At 40.5% G+C, this 24,027-nt stretch overlaps 1 protein-coding gene across 9 annotated transcripts in view; it reads right to left on the bottom strand.

Annotated features, from left to right (window-relative positions):
• The window catches only part of APBB2 (amyloid beta precursor protein binding family B member 2), a 198,749-nt gene that overhangs the window by 30,460 nt on the left and 144,262 nt on the right, over nt 1-24,027 (bottom strand). For all 9 annotated transcript variants that reach the window (XM_049792292.1, XM_049792333.1, XM_049792308.1 and 6 more), the window contains 2 exons: nt 18,840-18,986; nt 14,250-14,377 (listed from right to left, as the gene is read on the bottom strand). In XM_049792292.1, the coding sequence (XP_049648249.1) occupies nt 14,250-14,377; nt 18,840-18,986 (275 nt within the window). The remainder of the gene's footprint in view (nt 1-14,249; nt 14,378-18,839; nt 18,987-24,027) is intronic.

Here is a 24,027-nt window from a genome sequence, read left to right as displayed (position 1 = left end):
CCAGCCTCTTTAAACTAGCCGAGCTCAACGTGAGCGAAAGCAGGGCAGGGAACGTGACCACAGGTATTTCTACCAGCAGATCTGAGAGGGTGAAAAGCAGTTAAGGACAGTTTTCTGGCAGTCACTTCTTCCAGCCACACAGATGCACTGGAAGCAGGATGTTTGTTCACTGCCTAAATATACCCTGAGAGTCTAGTGAGGTTCCTTCCTTCCTTCCCTCCTGCATATCATTAAGGTTTGGCAGGACCAGTTACGCTCAAGCAACAACCTGTGCCATCCCGAAAGCTTTCCGCTGATTTCCACAGGAGTAACAGGTTGGAATTTAATAAACAAATCTGTTGATGCTGCCTAAGAAGAAACAGATCCAACTCCTTCTTTCTTGGATGTGCTGGATACCCAGCGCTAACAAGAATTCAAGGCTATATAATAATTTTTGCACTGAAGCAAACAAGTAAGTTCTTGATAGTCTTGACAACTGTGGAACTTACTTGGGGGGGAAAGAAAGGGGCATTTTATGGGCAAGAAAAAGGGTTCCTGAAACTGGTTAAATGCTGTAAGATACACACGCATTACATTTTTAATCCAGGGTCCAATACGCGTTCAACATAACTTGTTTAAACTTGCAAATGAAGACAGAATTAATCTGATAACTATGACAACTACCCTCTCCATTGCTGTTCTCCTCTTTCACTCTCGGCAAATAGCATAGAATGGGATATGGTAGACTTCCAGCTGGCCAAACGACAGCACTTGTGAGAACAATGTCACACTCCGACTTAAAAGGCTTCTAAGGAGAGAAGCCAAACTTTGCCGTTTTAATATGCTGGAACAGTTTGTGGGAGAGAACCACTCTTCCCTGAACCTCTCTTCAGTACAAGAAAAGAGATTCAGCATAACTTTGGAAACCTGTCAAAATAAGTATAATTAAAACTATGTCCCAGTCTTCAAGTTTTTACCTGGCTATCCAGTAAATGAGCTGGAACTGAATTCCAATCCTGTATTGGTTTTGATTTTGGTATGTGGTACATGCAAAACTTACTGCCTGTGCACCTTTCAGTAACAATATGGCTAGATACAAACATGCTGGCTCTGTTGTTGTGAAATAACTAGCCCTGGTTATTTTTCATCAGTCCTCCTGGTCAAAGGGAACGTGTTTGAAAGGACCAGTTGAATCTGGCAAATCAACAAATGGTTACAGGACTGGTGCCACAGCCAAGGGTTTGGCTACTTAGACCATGGGACTAGCTTTGAGAAACCTGCTCTACTGGGGGCTATAAGGGTTCATCAGAGAAGGGGAAGAGTATCTTCGGTCATAGGCTTGCCAAGGTGGTGAAGAGGCCTTTAAACTAAAGTTGCCAGGCGAGGGAAACCTCAATCCATCCTACTCCTACCAGTTTGATGCCACTGCCAGCAGTAGATGCCCAGAGCCTGGAGAGGGATCACAGGTCAGCAGGAGAGCACCTGATGAACAGCACAAAGGAATTCCAGCCACTCCAGCCAGTAAGTCAACTTCATCAGGGGCCCAACTTAAATGCCTCTATGCAAACACACATAGCACAGGGAATAAACCAGATGAGTTTGACGCGTGCACACACCTCCAGGGCTATGATCTCATTGGCATCACTGAGGCATGGTGGGATGGGTCCTATGACTGGAGTGCTGGAATGGAAGGATACAGGCTGTTTAGGAAGGACAGGCAGGGGAGACGAGGAGGGGGTGTCACCCTCTATGTCAATGACCAGTTGGAGTGCATGGAGCTCTGCCTGGGGATGGATGAGGAGCTGACTGAGAGTTTATGGGTAAGCTTATGGGATAGGAACTAGATGATCTTTAAGGTCCCTTCCAACTCAGAATCACAGAATGATTTATGTTCAGTGTTTCAGCTTCCCTATCCCTTGCCCCACGCGCTCTGCTCCTCTAAGTTTGTTGCTTCTAGTTGCTGTCTATGAAAAGGGCAACAGATTTACCTCTGCTACCAGCAACAGGAAAATCTCTTAAGGCTTAGCCAGCAGGCAGTTTCTAAAAATGAAAAAGCAGTTTGGGCCCAGTGTTTTCCCATTTGTACACACATAACTTGGTAGTAACTACAGCTGTGCCTTGTGTTTGTCTTTCTGGCCAAACTTAGCTTTACCAATCCTCAATCCCACCCAAAAAAGTGAAATTCAAACATGAATTTAAAATTTTAGATAAGGCTTTGGGCGGTAGTGGTATCTGATTTCTGATTCCTTTGAGCTTACTTGGCCAAATGTATGTATTCTGAAAATGAAAGGTGAAACTCACACAAAAGTCTTCTTTCATGAACTGTGTTTTAAAGAATAATCATCAATATCTTAAGTTTTGCCACCAGTCATGGAAGTTGCAGCAGTCAGCATTGGCTGCTGAGTTTGGCTGACAGGCTCTCCCCAGCAACAACTGCTACCATAAACCATGTGAAAAAATTTCCAGCGCAAACACTGGACCAAGTCCCATTTCCCACTGCCAGCCAGTGCTGTGAGCTTGCAGCCAGATCGCCAGACAGGAGGGATCTTTGTATTGTAGTTTACCTACAGGCTGCAAAAGAAATGAGCTTGCAGCAAGTAACAGGTCAAATTTACACTGATAAAAACATCCCAAGCAGCCAGTGCTGGCAAGGTGAAAACTGCCCAGGAGAGCTCTCAAATTCAACTCCTGCACTGCCAAAAGCGCCAAATTCAAGGCAGCAGGGGTGTTCCGCGGCATGTCTGGTGTATAAATACAACACGTGTTGTTCCAGCCTCTCCCAGCTATCACATGCTGCCCTCTGATGGGTCCCCAGCTGGGTTATATGTCCCCAGGCTGCTGTGTTCCTCACTGGAGACGAGGTTCAACCAAGCTCATAATCAGGGAGTGAATACTGAACACCGCAAAGAATCTGGGCAGATCGACATGTGCTCAGCAGTGATGATGTGCCCAATTCTCTGGTTAAACTGCCAGTGAACAGCACCTGAGTAAATGAAATTAGCTTATACTCAAGACACAGGGGTATGATCATGTTCTTCCCAAACTGATCAAGTATTCCTACTGCATGGCCAGAAGCTGTTTACCTCAGAGCAGAATACCAACTATCCCATCACACACAGCCCTGTTAATACCAGTTGAGCTGTGGCTGGACTGAAGAAACAAAACCACTACCAGTGGCTGACATCTGCATACTCACTCTGAGCGTGTGCAAGGACTGGATCCAAGGGTTTCACATACAGAAAATTTTGAGGAAAAAAGAAAATGAGTTTATGAGTAAGGAACCTGGATTCAGGTTGCAGTTTATTTCAGTTTGAACAAAAGGAAAATGATATAGTAACAAATTCATGTTATGAGGCCAAGAGTATGTTTTTGCAGGTGGAGAGGTAGTTAGCCCTAGCAGCTGCACTCAGACTGCTGGTTCACACTTGTAGACCTGTAGACTTGTAGTCCTACACTTGAGATAAAAGCAGAAGCAGGTTTGCATCCCAGCTGCTGCACCTGCAGCATTCAAAGCTACACTTCTGCCCTACAGGAAGAGAAACGTTTCCCAAGCTTGCCCTGCATTTTGCTATTCTGAAGCATCCATCCTATCCTGAAGCAAAACATTGTGATATTTCCAGGAAACAAAAAATTAGTCCTTTTAGCAAAACTCAGAGCACAACAAATTTGCTTAGTCTTTAATAACCTAGAAGCTTAAAACCTCCCATCATTGTGATCATCTGCTTTCATCACAAATTATCAAGCAGCAACAGCAGTGCCAAATCTTCTAATTTATCTGAAATGTCATATTATTTTCAAAAAGACAGGGGAGAAGGTGAAGGATGAGTGAAGAAACATTTCATAGAGTTTAAAACCTGGATTCAGACAGGTACGTGAGACAGGTACACACCCCACAAAACAAGCTTACAACATTCATGAATGGATGGAGAAAGTTTGAACTACTACCTTGAATCCTGAAGGTTCAAAAGTGACTAAATGAATATACCATTTATGAATGCCTGGGTTAGCAATATCCCAGAAGAGCTTTGTTTGTTTTTTAACCTAAGGCCCTTGAAGCCATGCATGTACTTAATAAATGAATAGAGGGCACGAGCAATTGCTTAGTTTGTTTTGTCTAATTAATCTCATTATGCTCCTGATGGTAGCTGACAAAAAAGCAGAGATGAAAAGCAATTTTGGACCTTTCCAGTCTGAGCTACTGACAAATTATTCTTTAAGTATGTGTTCTGGTTTTGGCTGGGATAGTTAATTCTCTTCATAGTAGCTAGTGTGGGGCTTTGTTTTGGATTTGTGCTGAAAACAGTGTTGATGACACAGAGATGTTTTTGTTACTGCTGAGCAGTGCTCACACAGAGCCAAGGCCTTTTCTGCTTCTCACCCCACCCCACCAGCGAGGAGGCTGGGGGGCACAAGACGTTGGGAGAGGACACAGCCAGGACAGCTGACCCAAACTGACCAAAGGCATCTCTCAGACCATATGATGTCATGCTCAGTATATAAAGCTGGGGGAAGAAGAAGGAAGGGGGGGACATTCAGAGCGATGGCGTTTTGTCTTCCCAAGTAACCGTTACATGTGATGGAACCCTGCTTTCCTGGAGATGGCTGAACACCTGCCTGCCGATGGGAAGTGCTGAATGAATTCCTTGGTTTGCTTTGCTTGCATGCGTGGCTTTTGCCTTACCTATTAAAATGTCCTTATCTCAGCCCACGAGTTTTCTCACTTTTACCTTTCTGATTCTCTCCCCCATCCCACTGCAGCAGGGGAGTGAGTGAGCAGCTGTGTGGTGTTTAGTTGCTGGCTGGGGTTAAACCACAACAGTAATCTACAGTTCCTCTTTCCGCATCTTCTTGACAAATACAGCATCATCCCAAACACTGCCACATGTCAGTAACAGGTATCCCAGAACACAGGCAAGCTCACTTTCACAGGTTCTTTTCTGAAGTGGAAAAATTCACATACTTCACTGATGTTAAACATAAGATCAGCAGAATACTAGGTCAAATACTGAAGCCAGCTACCTTGCCTGACCTTGCAGACCTCAAACTCTTTCATATTCTTCTAAGGTTTCTAGTAGGCTCCTTACTTTTCCACCTGCTTTTTTGTTCTTCTACAAGAAGAACCCTAGCCCTGATAAAGAAACAACATTTACACCATCCTCCTGCTCCCAAAGGTATTACGTTGATTTTGCTGAGCACTATCCAGGCTTTCCAGGTCCACACCTGTAAGTTATGGACTAACCCAACTCACGCTGAAGTTAATAAAAAACTTCCCATCAATTATAAGGGGAATTTGGTCAGACTCAGGGGGCACACAAGCATACATCCAGCCAGCTTTGAAATTAATCAAGGTGGGGAGGGGAACTTCAAGCAGTAAAATATTGACATTTTAGACACAATTGAGTTCTATGTTTAATGCATCATTCAAATTATAAATTGAAATTATTGTTATGGCATTAAGATGAATAGCATTGATGTGAAGCAGACCATCATCACAAAAGATATAAAGCACACAGATTTTTTCAATGTCATTAAGCACAAGTTTCTTCTTGAAAAAATACAGATGTTCATGTAACAGTTTCTAAATACAAAAACAAGTCAGTAAAAAAAACCCTAAATGTTTAAGACACTTGAGTTATTGTTGAAAAAAAATCTTTTAGTTTGCTCAAATTAGTGTTTAAGTTTTTGCTAATCAATCTGCAAGTATCAAAGAGACTTTAGTAGGCCATCTACCTCCATTGCCAGAGGGCAAATTGTGCTGAATACCACTGACAAACAAAGGCCCTTTTCCCTGGTGGAGCCAATGTTAGGAAAGAAGCCAACATACCATCCTCAGAATTAAAAGCCTTAAGTGAAAATGCTTTCTAAATACATGTAATGGATAAGACAGTATATGCTATGATTTACATAAAATGTACTGCATATAAATATTTGAATTGCAATCAGCTAGTATCAAACATGGAAAAGCATCCCGAGGCAGATGCAACATTTAAATAATTGAAGTGGTAAGTTGATAGCAAGAGCATCCTCTTATATTTTAGGGGCACATTCCAAATTATTCTACTAGTGCAGTTCAGTCAAGTTTGTGACTCCTTAGAGAGACACAAGACAAAATTTGGACCTTATTTTACTATAGCATATACCAAATTCCAGAAGACTACAAATACATAGGCATGTCCCAAGCTCTCTTGATATCAGAGTATAATACTGATGCAAACACGAAAAATGTGTTCATGTAGATGGATATAAATATTTACACAGTAAAGGCTTATATAGAAACATCCTACCTCTCTCTAACCCACTGGTACTGCAGTGGCATAAACCGTTTGGACAGGATAAAGAGCTAGAGACAGGTCATTTTCTGGCTATACTTTTGCTTTTTAATTTGCTATATTAGAAAGTTGTGGATGTCCCAAATTTCATTAAGTAGTGTAACACAGAGATAATTGAATTAAATCCTCTCCACTGCACAGTAAATTTTCACCTCTGAATTACTTTTTCAGAAATTATTTGCCCAGTATAGTAACAATTTTTAGGAAGTCAAATTTTTGCCTACAATAGAAAACAATAAGCATAGTAAATGCATGTCTTACAAAAGGTTGACCTTTTCAAGTAAGCCACCACATGACAGAAAAGTCTGTTACTGCTTATACAAACATACTATAGTCAAGGTAAAAAAGAGCTGTATCGAACAGCTCAGCCAGCATGGTGCTTATATGTATTCTTTGCACAATTTTTCTTAAAACACTGTTCTTCAGTGGTCTATGCTCTCTGTGGCTTTTCTCCTCAAAGGTTTTTTATACACCTACCTTATTAGTAACTGAGCAGCTTCAATATACATTAAACTAACAAAGTGAAATCACTAGTGGACTAATTTGGTTTTCTCTCATCTGCTACAGAGACCTTAGATCAGACAAGGTCTTAAGAAGAGAATGAAAGAATACAGTAAAGTTTCAGGTTTTGGTGTGGTGGGGTTTTTTTGGTTTTGTTTTGTTTTTTAAGAAAAGTGTTATAGAATTGATATTATTTGACAGCCTTCATAAGGCTGTCAAAGCCTAATTCTCTTGTGAAAATTTATTCCATAGGTGACTCCCTCTCTACACAGTCCCTGCTGTTGACATGTCATCCGAGAGATGTGTAACTAAAGAGTCTAACTTCAGTGCTGCTGAAGATGAAGGGGGTGAAAGAAAGGCAGGCACCTTGAATCGACTCCGACTGGTTTGGGACAGAGGATGTTATTTTCTGTTAGCATAGCCTCTGCTGAGAGGAAGCAATAGATGAGTATGCACCCAAGTGCATGACCAGGGAAAGTAAATAAGGTAAGTTTAAACCACCTTTGATTATCAGTTAATACCAAAGCTGCTAACGAGCTGTTGAAAACGAGGAGAGCTGTGGAGAGCCTGGGAGCGAGATGTCTTCTGTTCACAGCTATGGTGCCAGAGAGCAGCTGCTTTTTGCATCACTTGCATTGCTGTTTTGCTACAGAGTTAAAGCAGCAGTTAAATATAGGAATCCAGCCTGGACTTAGCATCTGCTTGATTAACATACAGTGAAAAGAACAGAAGAAAGCATCAGATTTCCACCCCAAACTGGCAGTCAGTAGCTCTCCTGAGCCGCAGACACTTTCACAGGCAGATCAGGCTGTTCTTGAGGGACCTGTGCGATAGCCGCTGATGTTCACCAATTACCCTAGTTGTATCCTAAAGTGTTTGAGTTTAATAGCTGGAATGGTAGGGAATGTGTGGAGATGTTCTAGCACAAATTTGTAGAACAACTTTAAGCCAAGGACTCAGTGAATACGCCATCTTTTTTATTAATTGAGACAACTTGACTACACCGCAGTGGTTATCTGTAGTCCAGGTTTAGACATATAATTTGTCTTAACTGAAAGCTTTGCAGTTGAACAATTCCAAGTGCTATTTAAAAAGCCTGCCTCCCAGAAGAAACACTAGATACAATTCCCAAATTATATGCAATATTTTCCATTATTTCTTGAAAACAAATATAGAATAGTAAACACATTCTACAATAAAATACTTGAACAGGGTTCTGTTTAAGGTAACTAAGTGTTTGTTGCCACGCTCAAGCCACTAGCAGAGTAAGTGACACATTTTAAATGCTTGCCTGGTTGTTTTTCCTAATAGGAAAGGAAGCCTCCTGCCATCTTCCTCATTTCTTTAAGCAAATGCCTCAGCACTACCCTGAGCTGTCTTTCATGGGCTTCTCTGTTCCTGTCCGCCTCTCTCACAGAAATCCTCGCAATTCTCCTCTTCCATGTTTGTCCCAATTCCCTTGCTCCATGAGGGAGCTCTGCACTTGTGCTAATCTACTGCTACTATGCTTCTCAGCTGCTGTTTCTGCATTTAAGCTTTTCAAAGGTTACTAAATATCTATAGCTCCATGGCCAAAATTCTCCCTAAGCATATCCTTTTTCCTCAGCTGCTATCAAAGGGTGAATCTATCATTCATAAGCACCTGAGCTGCTCACAAGCCACATCCTTAACACAGAAAAATCCCTCACTGTCACATGTAATCATTTTTCATCTCACTAGTGGCATTAGGCAGAAAGGATAGAGGGATGTTGCCCTAACACAGTTGAAGCCACTACTGATACAAAACCATTTACTGGTGCAAAACTATGGGTGCTTATTTTAAGTTAATACGGGCCTATTTCAATGCATCTTCGGTCTACCATGTCTTTAATGTTAAATCCCCAAATTAAAATAAACCAGTTTTATTAATCGAAGTAAAAATGCACACATATAGCTTTTTGCACTTAACCATATTTTCTTGAAAACACATTAATTCTGTAAGCTTGACTGGATTTCCCCTTTCACAGCTGTATTGTTTCATTACCCCCTCCTAGAACATGCTGCACTTGCAAACAGTAATGTCAGGCCTTATGGAAATAAATGGGAAGTTTTGTATAAATAATCACCTAAACTATTTCTTAGTGAGAAGGGAAAATGCTACAAAAACATACAGAAAATGATATTCAGATGCAGTTGGCTTAAGGAAAAGGAGAAAGCAAAAGATTGCTTTAAAAAGCCAGCTAAGAATATGGGTCAGAAAAGCCAGTAAAATCCTTTTCCTCCAGTGTAATCCCTCACCTATGCTCTATTTACGCGATTCCTCACAGTATGTTTTGTCCTTATTCCAAGGTTACAGGGACCAAGGGGAATAGGCAATATTGATTAATGGTATCCCGGAGTTTGAAGAGTTCAGCTGGAATTACACATTCTTTGAAGGGTGTTATCTTTTCAGAAGAGCAGGTGCAAACACCATCTCAGTTTTAATTTATTTTATTTTCTGCTTTTCTTGACCATGTCTCTCTAATGCAGAAGAGAAAGTTTATTATTCATTATCTTGTACAGCTTGATAAGCTTCTCTCACAGAATCGGAGAAAGACTCAATCTCAGAGCACATTCAATCATCGCCTCAAAGGGAAGGCAATCTACAAAGACCTTAAACACCTCTCTGAATGATGCAGCTGTAAGCCACACTGCATCACTGAAGCCTGATGTTGTATTGCTTGTACACAAAGTACTTTCTGAAAAGAGGAATGATAAATTACAGAAACAACAGGATATCCCAACCACACTAAACTTGCATTTATTGTCCGTACTTCTCTTAGCTTTTAATTGTCTAATTAAGGCCAGGTATCCCTCCTAAAATCTCATGTCCATATGATAGACATGGTCAAGCAAGGTAATATCTGTAAGTACACAGTCTCAGCTGGGAAATACAGATCATAACCTCACGAGACAGGCACTCAACCTGCAGCATGTTGAAACAGCAAGACAGGATACTATTTTTAATTCCCCATATTCTGACCAATCTGAGCCATCTCTCTACACCATTTCCTCCACATTTTCTCACTCACATCACCCCAATAGTTTTCTCAGCTCTTGCCCCAACAGCTCCTGAGATAACAGATGTCAGGTAATTTCTGTTTTGTTGTTAGGACTTTCTTTTCCAGCCTTACAGGATTATGTCCATCTGACTTGTGGCGTCTATCCACTTAGCTGTCTGCTCTCCCTTTTTGAGGCAGCTTGAGCCTCATCTTTGGTGCATGCATTGTCTTACTTTCTTCAATCTAGTTGTCCTTTCTGCCCTTCTCCCCTTTTTTATTCTGAGCCTCATTTTATTCCCTGATGTCTAGGCAGAAGAAACACAGCAGCAGTTCAAAGAAGCAGGGCAATGGAGATCCACGCAGATTAAAAGATCCCTACCACCTGACAAAATGGGGATTACTAGGGCAAAGAAGGGAGTGCAATGCTTTCACAATGTCTAGTCAGAGAGCCTACAATCAGAAAATTCTAATACCAGAGAATCTGCCTCTCCATCACTTAAGAACCAAGAGCAACTGCACTACCTCCTCAGCCTGCCAGGGAAATGCACAAACTATGCAAAGAAAACAAACCTGCACTATGTGGTGACAAAGCTAGTGGATGAACAAAGACACATGCTATGTGTTTTGTCCAACAAGCCAGGTGCCCACATTGTCCAGTAACCAGTTCCATATTCTGTCCCATCAAAACTGTCTCCTGAAGCCACCCGCAGCCCTCCTGGCCAGCAACTCACTGAATTTTTCAGCTGGAATATACTGCTGTTGTACGGAGACACCAGGAGAGAAGAAACTGATCTTTCAGGCAATTAAAGTCCCATAGATGTTTTAAAAGTTGAGTCGGGCTTTGGATTGGTGGAAAAGCAATGAAGATAAAGGGGGATTCAGGGAAATGTGCTAACGGAAACTCTTTTATAAAATTGATGAGCCATTACCTTTTCGCTCTTCCTTGTTAGTGAGCTGCTCAGAAAGCAAAGGGCATGCACCAGCAGTTGAGAAGGGGAGACAAAACCCAATGTGAGGAATTATTAATGTACAGTCCTGCAGCTTGCAAGGGAAAAGAACAGTCCTTTTATAGCTTCAGTAGGCTAATATTTTCCAACATGCTTTTAAAAGCCCTGAAAAAAAACATGTCACGGGTGGCTTGTTAAGAAGCAAACACAGCACTGACAATTATTCACTGATACACCTGTGATACCACAAATCCTCCATGTGACAATGACCTTACTGATGTTGAAATCAAACTATTTAAGCAAGCGCGAGGACTTTTCTTATTTACAAATAATACTAAATGAATTGTCATGGCTCTGTTTTCAGTACAGCAGGAAAATAAAACTGTACAGAGGCCAGTGGCTTTTAAAATTCACATGCTATCACCTAAGAAACTAAGTCTGCCAAAAGGCTGGACAGATACAGTACATTTATTTTCCTTTAATGCCCATATACATGGATCAAACATAGGAGCTCAGAGTCTACACTTATACATACTCATATATACATGCATAATCACCAATTTGTGGGAACCTGCTTTTGTTCACAATTTTACAAAGGCGCTCCAGCCTTTCTTAAGGTCGAACACATTTTACTGACTGATTAATTGAAAACAAGAGATGCTACCTTTCAAAACACAAAATCACCACACCGCCTAAGTCTACAAAATGATAAAGCCCTAGCTTATCACAGAACTGTTAAAAAAAGAAACTCCAGAGGTCAGGATAATAGTGTAACGTATGGAGAGAGTGATTACAGCCTCCCAGAAGACGTTTCTGCCTGAGGTGAGTTAGCAGACATGTCCTCAGATAAAACCTTCATCAGCAGATCTCTATTTCATCAATCTATGGCATAGCTTAGAAAATCATCTGGTCAGGTGTCGTTAGAAAACATCTTCATCTTCCAAAGCAAAATCTACCCAAACAAATTACTACAAGCAAAACAGAGTTTAAAAGGAGGGCCTGCAGATCATTATGGGGTTCAAATAGCTCAAAATAGAGGAAAACATGTATTTCTACAATACTTGAAAATTGAAACACTGCCTTTCACAACAAATCCAACGTATTTTATTATATGGGCTCTTGGACCAGAAGATGTAGCTAATTAAACAAAATTCATGTGCAACAATTTCTGGAAGAGCTGCATCCCAGAAACTGGGATTTCATCAACTTCCTGGACAATCCATCAAAGCAGCAATGCAATCCCCTCACTTTTCTCTGATGATGGCAAACTCATGATCAGGTAAAGTTGCTTTTGCAGTCAGTGAATGGCTCTGGTGTTTCTCACCTCGGGACCAACAGGTAATTTTGCCAGGATGAGCCCAAGGACTGCACGCTAATGTATACACGAAAACAGATGCAGTGCAATTTCCAGCTCAACAATACAGTTTTCTCAGCTTGGGTTCTGCTGTCACCAAATGTTTTTTTCTTGTGTGTTAGTGCTTCTTCAGAAAATGCTACATCATTTATGCTACCCTTCAAAGCATGTTTCCTACACGGAACCTCTCTATGCCCAAAATACATTGTACATCTGATTACTCAGTCATAAGTTTGTTCTTTCTGCTTGTCTTTTGGATCTTCTGCTATTTAACATCACATGCAGTCTGAGTTCACTTACAATTAATGGCTAGACTGCTTTTCCTACAACCTTATTTTTTTTAATGGGTCAATAAAATGTTAAAGAAATTAAATTTCAAAAAAAGTGGGCTCCAGTCCTGAAAGTCATACCGGACACAAGATTTCTGTAGAAGCATCTATCAAAATTCTTATGAAGGGCTAAGAATAGGAAAGGCACATTTCTCTTAAGTGCCCCCTTTCAACACTGATGTTTCTATGACCAGTTCTGTCTTTAGGAGAAGCACGTACTCAGCCTGGAGAAATGTGACTCATTATTTTATTTTATAAAGAACATAATGGAATGATTTTATTTTCCAAAGAAATGTAAATATTTGAAAGAAGAACTGTAAATGCTTCCAAAAAATTAACAAAAGCAAAGCTGGCTTCCTTTACTCTGTAAAGCTGCATCACATTTGTGTGCCCCTTAAGAGGCTCTATTTTACTTCCTGACCAAAGCAAGCTACTACAAAATCTGACTTGAAGGGAAATGTGCAATGCACTCATTTTCTGAGGCAAACAAAGCACTGTAATAGTTTATTCATAAGAAGTTAAAACCTTTTTACTTCCCATAATTTCAAACTGGATTTGCCCCTTTTAGATCTCTAACAAATCTGCACCAATAAGAACGAAAAACAGTGAAAAAGACCCCAACCACCAGTCATTTATAGAAGTAAAAAATTTATAAAGATGGAATTGGGTCACTTTTCCTTTTGGAAATTTAGCCAGAGATAATCGGAAACTTTGCCGGGGGATTAAAGAAGTTTCAGAAACTCTTTTACTGGGAAAGATTTTTCAGGTCCAAAATTACATTTCCCATCAAAAGTCAGAGACAAGAAAAACCCCACAAACAAATCAAAACAAACCCTACTATTGCAAATATCTCAATAATCAAACACGGACACAAAAAGCAGCAGCTTGTTAGCGTTATTGAATCCTTACTACCCATGCGTCAGGATGGGTACTGTCCAAAGATCCTGGAATTACACAATGTGAATGGCAATGTTTCTGATATATCAAAATGCTCCCTGTCCCACTCTAAATAAATCACCTTCACAATCCTGTTCCCACAGCAATATTACATGACAAAGAAGGATGCTACCAAAAGAAGACCAGTCAGGAACGAAAGCTAAGGAAAGACTGGCTCCAGGGCAGGAAGGCCTTTAAGCACATACTCCTGCTTGCTCCCTGCGGCAAGGAAGAACCTCAGCTCACAGACAGTCAGGTTTCAGGGACAAGCCTCAGTTTTTTGCAACACCCTCAGGAATTTTCTTGCATCAAGATCTTTAAGTAATAGTAATGGCTTAAAACTACTACTCTTCCCTCAATCCAACTTTTTTCTCCATCAAATCAAATATCCCAAGAAAGTAGAAACACATGCATACAGTCAGAGTGTAAGCAGTGCATTTAACTCGGACCAGCAGGAAGAGATGCTTTCACATAGCCAGGAGATGCATATTACAGGACATATTTGAAAATACGGTTTTATATAAAAGAAGTATTATATATATATATGAAACAAAATAGTGTTGCATGTGCAGTTTTATGCACCTGGCTGAATAACTCTGAAAAGTTTGCTCAATACAGGTTTAGCAAAACATCATGGAAGTGATAAACTATGAAAAGCAGAGATTTTTAAAAGTAACACCAGGAAGAAAAAAAAACCAAACAAACATTTACCCATCCTCTCATAGCACCTGGGACATAGTTACTCAATCAAATGAATAGGTTTGATACCTAACTTGCTGCGGGTGCATGTGTACTCTGTATCAGCAGACAGAAATAGCACCAAGTCAAAAGGGATAAGGAGAGCGAAAACTCACCGGCCATTGTCACGACCCACGCCCCAGACTCTGATGCTCACAATGGGCTGCGAATGAAGAACTGTGCGGTCCATGGGGTCAATCAGGTTCAGCATGTCATTTTCCAGGATAAGGTACATGTCTTTGCCCTGCAACTCCAGACAAAGTACAGTTACACATTATGTCCCCCCCTCAAACTGACTGGGATCAAGGTGTTATGTCTGTGCTGTTCAGACTTGCATCCTCTTAATTCACTCAAAGTTTCAGTTTGTTCCAAGAGCAACTGAAAACAAGTTAATTTACTTTTGGTGTGAAAAAGATCTAAGATAGTACCTACCTACTACTATATTTTTAAATGATCTCAATCACAAAAAGCTTTGATGTCTTTTAAATGCAACTGTTTCACTCATTCAACCCCAAGCTACCACGTTATTCAACAAATTACGTGTTTATCCTTTCTCAGGTAAATTCTTCCAAATATATTAGAAGTCAAGAACTGTCTTAATAGTAAAGGCTCACATCAAAACCTGTACTCTTAAGGCAGGGTTTCTTCCTTAAAACAATGTGCTTTGTTTCTATAAACTTTAACCAACGGGTCATGGGAACAGACAGCAATTTGTACATGTAAAGGATTTATAAGATACTCTTCGAAGAAAGATTAATTAAAGGGGAAAACCTAGCATTAAGACATGAATGTGAATTCTGCTGGTGGCTGCAGAATCCCGGAGCCAGGATTTCTCCCTAATTCTTCCGGCATGTAAGAACAAAGAGAATGCTTTTTCCCTGTAGAGGAAACAAATTTAGAGGCAATTTTCCTTTTGATGCTAATTCACAAATGCTAATCTTCCTCCTATGGTTAGCATTTGCAAAAGGTCTGCTGACTCTTCTGTCATGTATACTAGCTCTCTTCTCAGAGGCTGTACACCTACTCTGCAGACTGCAGGACCCCACAGAAATGATCGTGGGCCTATTGCCAAGAGGTAAGACAAGCTCCTGCTGATAGGAAGAAGAAGGTGGGAGCTATCAGCTAAATATAGAGTAATTTGTTTCCTCTCTATTGTGCCAGAATCTATAAATGAACAGAAAGAATGGAAAGGGTCTGACTTCCTACTGACAAATGTTTCAAAAATGACCTTTTTCTTCACCTCAGTGACACAGAAACCCTCTTCTCACTTGGTTACAGTGGCTCAAGTCTTAATGAAGTCTAATTTTGTGTCTGTGCAAGACACACATTCACATCACCCTGGGAGGGCCTGCTTTCAGGGTTTCCAGGCTAGGCAGCAAGGGGCAGGTACTGCCAGACCACCTCTTCCTCGCCCCCAAATCTCCTAACAGGGATTCAAAGGGGAGCTGTGACACAGAGCTGGCAGCACAAGCACCAAGAGGGGTGTGGGAGAGGAAGGGGACACGCTGGTATATGCGATGCCAACACAGGAACCTTTTGTCTGATGGAAAAAGTACAGCTGTGGCTGAGATGCAAGGCTGGATGTACAGGCCGCTCCTAGAGAAGCGCAAGCAGATGTAGCTGCGATAACCATGCATGTAAGTGGGGCAAATCAGCAGCATTTTGCTGCTTGCAGCATACAGAAGAAGAAACATGGGAAATAAAACAGAAAAGCCAGGATTATATCAGGCAGACCAGGATGATGAAGAAAACCAAACAGAAAACAGAGTCACCACAAAGAAAAAGGGTAAGAAATTTGCTTGGAGGTCAGAAGCAGTAAACAGATTGTGTGAACAATGTTACGAAGTGTCACAAAGATTGCTTTTTGGACCCATTTTCTACTTATATACTTGATCCAGAAGGAAATTATTATAAGAAGGTAAAATCTGTTCATCATGCAAAATACATTGGGATTAGGGTAATAAAACTGAATCCAAATTAGCTGGAAAAGAGGAGAATGGGCAGATAAGCAACATAAGTCATGGAAAATTATCCTTGCAATGCTCAAGGGATAGCTTGGCCGCAGCCAGAAGCAATATATTTTGCTAAGTTTTGTTGCCTTATTACACAAAAGCTATTTCAGAGATGAAAACACTGCATAGGGCAAGACAAAATTATTTAGACAGACTGGGAGCTTGAACATAGGCCTCAATGTCTCAGACTGCTGAAGAGTGGCAGAGACCTGATGGGCCAAGATGAAGAAAGCTCTCATGGGAAGAGCCACGCGGCGAAAGCGAATGAAGAAAGATTCAATCCCAGCAGTCTTTCAAGGAAGTGTTATTTACTGTGGTATATGGGACAATGGCAGCAATGTATCTTTTTCATCTAAGTGACTTTGTAATGTACAGGAACATAGTGCATGGCAAAGTAGCCACGCAAACAGATGAGTTGTGTTTTTATTATGTTTTACAGAAACACAGAAGTTAGAAATTTACAGGGAATTTCTTTTGGAGGGGAGTGGAGGGCATGAAATCCCACATTAAAGCTAGTGACAAAGCTTCTGCAGGGTCAGGATTTTACCCAGAGTGTGTGGGGTTTTTTTCAACCCACAGTGTGTTTTGTTTCGGGTTTTTTTTAAATCATTAAAACTTGGGGACGGTCCTATTCCCAATTACACTTTCATTACATTCTAGCTAAAATAAATCTTCAGGCAATCTTAAAACTCCTATCTGCAGCCATCAGTTCTACCTTCATAACAGATTTCTGCTGTATGTGCTCCATCTGATATGTCAGTGATGAGCAGGCTTTTTTCAGATTCCTCTCTAAAATGTGCCTCTTCCAATCACTCTTGAAGCATTACATTGCCAGCAGAAAAATGCGGTTGTAATGATTTCTTTTAAAATCAAGAAGACAATTTACTTCAGGGGCCACCTATTCAAGCACAGTATCTCTATTGTTTTGTCAGGCTGATTTTTCTTGATTTTTTTTATGAATGGCATTCTTAATTAAAACTTCCATTCAAGAGGACCAAAACTTTTCATCAGTTTGTCTTGAAAACCTGCAAGGGTTTCCAACAAAGAACAACGGGATTGACAGAGAGAAATATGGAAAAATGTGAACGTTAACTCTTAAACCAAAATAAAGCACATGATTTCAAAGTAAATGATATATTTCAAGTTGATCAAAGTTCTGTCATCTGAAAATGGATGGAATTACATGCATATAAAGAGAGTGAGTTTTTTCCCTCCCAGGGTCAGCAGTAAGTCCAAAGTCCATGACTGACGTGTCTCTAATTTTTTGCCTAGCTATATTAACTAAATAAAACTGCTCCCAGAAGTAAGGAGAAGGGAGATCAATGTTATCTGGTTAATTTATATGTACAATATAAACCTTTTACATAAAATACCCTTCTGAAATTACTTTAAATAGACTGGGCACTCTAACTGTGTCCCTCGAAACATCACTTTCATTTTTAAACAGGCACCTTCTCACAGTTGCTCCTCTGAAGTGTCTCTGCATTGTTGTGATCATAGCCAGGACACTGGACACAAGTCTTGGACTGTAACAATAACTTGGGATACTGAAGGATATTATTCCTAAAATTTTTACTGAAACAGACAAGTCTTTCTTTTAATTCCTCTTCTGTTTGATAGTGCTGTTTCTCTTAGATCGCACAAATATCAGCAAAGGTAACAACATTCACGCTTACATCAGTTTTGCATTCAGATCTTGTGTAGTAAATCCACATTAGTGCAACCGTCCTGAAAAACAGGTCAGGAAAGAGGTAGAGACTAAGATTTGGCTGAAGTTTAAGTTGCTCCATGATCAATCAAATAATGAAGATGTTCTTCTACAGGTTTGTCTCTGATGTGCTCTGTACGTCACACAACTATAACCCCAGCTTTTCCTTTCTTCTTGTTTCACTTACTGATCCCTCCACACCTTCCACTCCTTCATCTGTCCCCAGCACACCTCTTTTCCACACCACAATACCTCTAGCTTCCTTTATGTTTCTCCCTGCGCTCCCTCAGAATTATCCGGTCTTTGCTGCCAATTCAGAAAGAAGCACAGAACTTGCATGGTTCAATTGATGGTGTACTGACCCATCACCAAACCAAGAAAGCAGAGAGCCGAGCTCTCTGTTTTTCCCTTAGTGTGTGGGAATTTGGCATCCTTCAAAATTGGATAATACTGGTAAACAGATTCAAGACTTATTGGAGAGGAACCAACAGACAGACTGATGACATAAAACTAATTTCCTTCTGAAAGACTGATAAAATAATCACCTTAAAATAAGCCACCTGTCCATCAGTCTCAATTTCCTCATACATTTTAGAAGCACAGGTCACACCAGTCTGAGTTTCCTTGAAGCCCTTTTGTCACTAGGAAATGTGTGAAAATGCTGTTTCAAAGCACCACTTTCAAAGCTCTGGTCAGGAGAAAGACTTGCACTGATTTCAACAGTTTGTCCCAAAACTTGTACAGGTGTGTACTAGTACAGATGTAAATACGAAGATGAGTTCTTTGTGGCAACTGCTGTCCAGAAAAGTTTGGAACAAAACCATTGACACTTTCCTTGAACCCTTTTATGTTTTTTGGCAGTGCCAGCTGGGATAGGGAAATCCCAAACACAGAGCATGGACATACTTGCCTACAGAGTTGTTCTTTCAAGATGTTTTATGACATGAGAAGGATGTTTTGAGAGGAGAAGTTCACCCTGTTCTTACCTCTCCCCAAATGCCAACAGTGTCTCTGATGTCATTTTTACAGTAAGAGAGTTGTCTGATGCAATTGTTCACAGCAACACTGCTTTTTCCAGGAGCAAGATCTTCTTCTGCCATTTCTACCCAGCCCAGAGATCGCACAGCAAAGCACTAAAAAGAAACCAGAAAATATCTGAACATGAATCAGAGCACACAACACACTGCTGTATCCAGCTATGGAAATCTTGCCATGAAAAAGAAACTAGTCAGTCAAGGTTAAAGATGCCTGGCTAGGAGGGGAATAAAATCAAGGCCTTGCAGACAAGCTTATGCTCAAAGGTAAGTAAATTTAAATATAATTTGAGAATGGCAAAGTAAAAAACATTCAAAGGAACAAAGAAGAATATATGACTTGCCAGGAAAGGTATCTGTGGAGGTAACAGTAATGCTTTAGAAGAAAATGCTTTTGTTAATATAAAGGAGGAAATGACGGAGTGGTAGAAATAGTGGGGGACACACAAACACAGAGAAATAAAGGAAAAAGCACAACTATAGATACAGTAGAATTGAAATTTTAGCTAGTATCTAAAGCTCTAATTGAAGAGAAAGAAAAATACTACTGGATTAAATCCTTTGTAAGATTCACACTCGCAGTGTATCTCACTGCCTGGCTGTTAACAATAAATTCTTTTCTTTTTGTGGATTACAGCAATTGTTTCTACAGAAAGTTTAACTAAGGTAGCAAACAATAACAAATTTCAAAGCACTAACAAAAAGATAAGCTATCGTAAGAAGAAAGCATGCTTCTTCTAGAAGAAAGTAAAAATTACCTTAATAATAAAACTATCTAATGATACACTTTTTTAGCAGAAGGATGTTTAGCCAACCACAGCACTCAGTTGGCAGAACAAGCCAAGGCAACATTACTTTGCACATATGGTGCTTTTTGCAAACAAAATAAAATGGGCAAAATTGAATGGCAAAATCTCTACTCTATGTTTACCAGGTTAGAGAATAAAAAACTTTAATTCTGACACTCCCCCCCAACCCCACCCCTATTTTTCTCAGGTTCCAGGGCGAGTGAAATACAGACCTCACACTAAGTCGAAGGGAGTTCACCTATGAGACCAAGATTTCCTCCAGAGAACTTTATGAGTAATTCATTCTCAAAGTGCAATGCACTGCCAGAGAAGGATGCATAACAGACTTACTGGTGTACTTCCTTAATAGGCACACCAAACATTTATGATGGTCCCTAAAGGTTCAGCAATAATAGTTCCTGAATGACCCCATACCAAATTTCTGCTCTCTTCTAGATATTTAATATAGCAACAAACACCACCACTGAACACCGCCAAATCAAATCCTACCCCATCTCTGAGCTTGGTTTCCCCTAGACTCTTTGCTGGAGTCAGTGATTAGATAGTGCACTGGCACCGACATGAATCTGCACTCAGTTCTCATACCCAAATCCTTGCTAGCCACAACACCTCCTACGTAAGATGCAGGATTCAACAGGTGCAAGTTCTACAAGTAGGACTGAGACAATTTACAACTAACAACTGAAAATCTGCCATTGTATAACATCTCTTTCATCCCGAGCCTCCCCTTGCCAAGACAGACCAAGTATTGATGTCAATTAGTACTCAGTCCTTGGTATCCCGCTTGCTTCAGTGGTATTCATGCGTTTCTTCTAAAATGTTACGCTGTCCTTAAATGCTATGTTGTTCTGGCAAACTGACTTGCAAATGTTTCAGTCAATCCAGTGCCCTGTTAGGTAGTCAGAGTGGTTTTGACCTTGCAAAGACCAACACTCATTGTCCAGTGGTGCTGCTTTGTGCCACAGAGCTTTCTTTGCTGTCAGCAGCATCCTGCAGGTCTCAGGAAGGCAGGCAATGATCCTGGGAGCTGCTCAAAGGAAGCCGGTACTGGTGACTGCTGGGAGCCCCGCTGCCTCCAGCAGGACCATGCCCACACGGGCACACAGCCCAGGAACAGCAACAGCAGGTCCACACTGGACTTACAAATTAATCCTTCTTGAGATGCAGTAAATAAACCAGCTTCAGAGTTGAAAAGCTGACACTGAATATTCATTTGCTGCTTTGTAAGAACTGCTGTGAAATCAGTGAGTAGATCCAAGCTGACGCACCATCACTGGTGTGCCATTTGGGAACCACTGTCCTCAAAAAACCACCCCAAAACACCAAGGTATTTTAAATATGCATAATACATCAACCCTGGCAAACTAAGGGAGGAATAAAATTCATCAGTGGGTAGAAAGATTGAGTTTCTCCCTCCTTCCCTTTAAAACTTCTCTATTCCTTCAGCCTTCTTTCAGCTTGCAGAATGCACTCATCCAGCCTACTTTGTCAAGCAGAAAACCCAGCCTAAAAGCCTGCCTCTTGTACCTCTGGCACTTACTTCAACAAGTTACTAATGATGCATCTCATCTAAGCCATTGGCCAGCAAATACACTCCGCAAATTGTGTGAAACCCTTTAGTGAGTGTGGGTAAAAAATTAAAGCCTTTCACACCTCCAGATTTTTAATGGATGTATTATTATTTTTTATTATTACTATTTTTTTTTGCTTTGCAGACAAGGAAGCCAACATGCAAATTCTCCTGCGCTGCTGCTTCCTGACCCAGCTGTGCTGGAAACCCGCAAAAGCCCTGACTTTAAGATTTTAAAGGGAGATGAAGGAGAAAGTGAAAGAGGAAACAAAGGAGGGGTCACCACTCAGGGGTGCTCTTCACTTCAGGGCTACATGAGATACTAAAATATTCAGGTTTTAGCAATTATTAAGGTCATCTAATCTCAAGATTGCAGAATTGGTTTTGGCACATCAGATGCTCATGAATCTTGCTGAAAGTGCTGCGATGCCCATTGGGGTATTAAATATTTATCTTTGCAGGCTTTTAAAATACAGATTTTTACTGTGCCAGAAGAAAGGTTTTCTTTTTATAAGTATTTAAATATTAAATTGAATAACAGAATACTACCAAAGAAAAAACATTTTCTAAATCATCCTAAGAGATGTGAAGAACTAAATATATATAATAAGCATATTGTTTCCTCATTACTCTTCATATCTCCACCACATCTTCAATTTGCTAGCTGCTTTCTGAACACAAAGCTAAATACAGTCCTTGCACTGAACAGAGTGTATCTTAGGAAGGCAACAAACTGGTGAAAGACAATCAGTTCAACTTGACAGCAGGTACATCTCTTATTAGTAAACACGGTGAATGAACTGGTTTGGTATTTTTTTCCTGGCTATTTTTGTTCTATGTTTAAAATTCTCCAGTGGCAGCATCCGCTCTATTTCTTTCCCCTCCCAGCCCACTGTCATGACAATAGAACAAGCTGAATGGGACATTCTTGTCTATCCCACATATTCCCCTCCATGTGAAGGGCTTGGCTTCTTTCCCTGCTTCCATTCCCTCTCAGGTCTTCCAAGCTAGGTAGATGTGAGAAACCCCATTGGCTTCTGGCACCTGGCAAGTTTTTGTTTGTGTGTTTTACAAGAAGCCCTTACCATAACCCAAATAAAATGCTTCAGAACAGCTTCATCAAAACAAACCAATTTCCCAAGGACTCACTGCAAACAAAAAAACCCTCTCAAAACCCAGAAAGACCCAACACCCCACCCACAAGGCAATGCATGTACCTGAGTATACACACAAAAGAAACATTCTTTTGCTCAAAATACACATAAAGAGCAAAAACCTTCTACTTGGTTAACTGAATACACATGCTAGCATGACTCAGAAGTGATGGCAGACCTTCATGCCAAGGTCTCAGAGTAACATGTGATACATACCACGCTTCATTCATCATCAGCATTTCAGAAGTATATGTACACACACCCCCCCCCCTATGGAGTGGGAAAGCGGTGGAAGCGTGTGCACACGTGCCTGCGTCCCTCTCTCTGCATATTGCCAGCAACTGTATTATAAAAAATCCACTTCATGTTTTATTGTTGGGGTTCCCCCACACCTTAATTAATTGACTCAGAGGTTCTCTTTTAAAAAACGAGCACAAAACCCAGCAGAAACAAACCACCTAGTGTCTCCAATCAGGTACGACCTAATTCTTAAACCAGGGCTAGCTGAGTTAGCAGAATTGCTTTGTTCTCTAGCATACTAATACAGCACAATGGTTCCCCAGCTCCCACCAGTGATACTTACTAGCCAAGAGACAAAGCGCTTCCTTCAACCTGAAAGAGCTTTGCTAATGTATCCTCTTTTCTCCTGAAGTAACATCTAGCATCAAAACAAGCCAAGCTGAAAACCAGCGTGCAGCTCTCCTTGAGTAAGAGTCTATGAACTCAGTAAAACAGACATTCCTGGTAATGTCAGTTGGTTAAGTACGTCTACTTGAGGCTCACAGATCATAATTATTATCATAATTATAATCATAATTATTGGCCTACCATTATTTCAAAGTAATCCAGATGCCAACTTTTGACTTACAGTAGCCTACCTAATTTCTTTTCTCGTTAGGGAATAAACAAATAACCTTTGTATCATGTTATACTTTATTAGTATTAGCTTAGAAAATAAAATCTTACAGATTTCTGTGCCTGGTCAGACCCTCTGCTATATCTTAAAATCAAAACTCTGAAAAGCATGTTTTAAACAACCATATCTGAATAAAGATAAGTGAGTCATGATTTTCCTATCTGCTTGTCTCCAGACTCTTTCCAAGAGCTGGCAAAGAAAAACAGGTTTGAAAAAAACCCAAAGAAAGTTGATAAATACAGCAGGATGAAAGAGATTTAGGAATTGTATACTGTGTTTGGATCACTGCTGTTTCAGATTGGGAAGATCTAAGATACTACCATGAACACTGCATGTCTGAGAGAACTGAATAAAAAAAATGTAATTTAAACCATGGTATGTCAATAATCTTGTATTTTCACTTCGACTGGAGACTCCACATTTCCTGCTAGGCCACACAAGACATTGTGCAAAGAAAATATACAGGGGAAAAAACCCGCCACCTTATCACACACTGCCCTATGAAAAGACAGGTGAACAGAAATGAAAACAGAGGTATCACTGCTCAGTTTTACAGTTCTGGGGAGCATATGTTTGCATGGCTGCAAATCCAATTAATGTTTCAGGCTTAATGATCTGTAGCCAAAGAACCAAACTCATAAATGCTCTAATCCAAACCCTGCAAAAAGCTGTAAACCTCCCTTGCACTGCT

Source organism: Accipiter gentilis, chromosome 3 (genome assembly GCF_929443795.1).
Source record: "Accipiter gentilis chromosome 3, bAccGen1.1, whole genome shotgun sequence".
Classification (NCBI taxonomy): Eukaryota; Metazoa; Chordata; class Aves; order Accipitriformes; family Accipitridae; genus Astur; species Astur gentilis.
The sequence above is the reverse complement of the archived record's forward strand: the minus strand, read 5'-3'. Positions and strand labels throughout refer to the sequence as shown.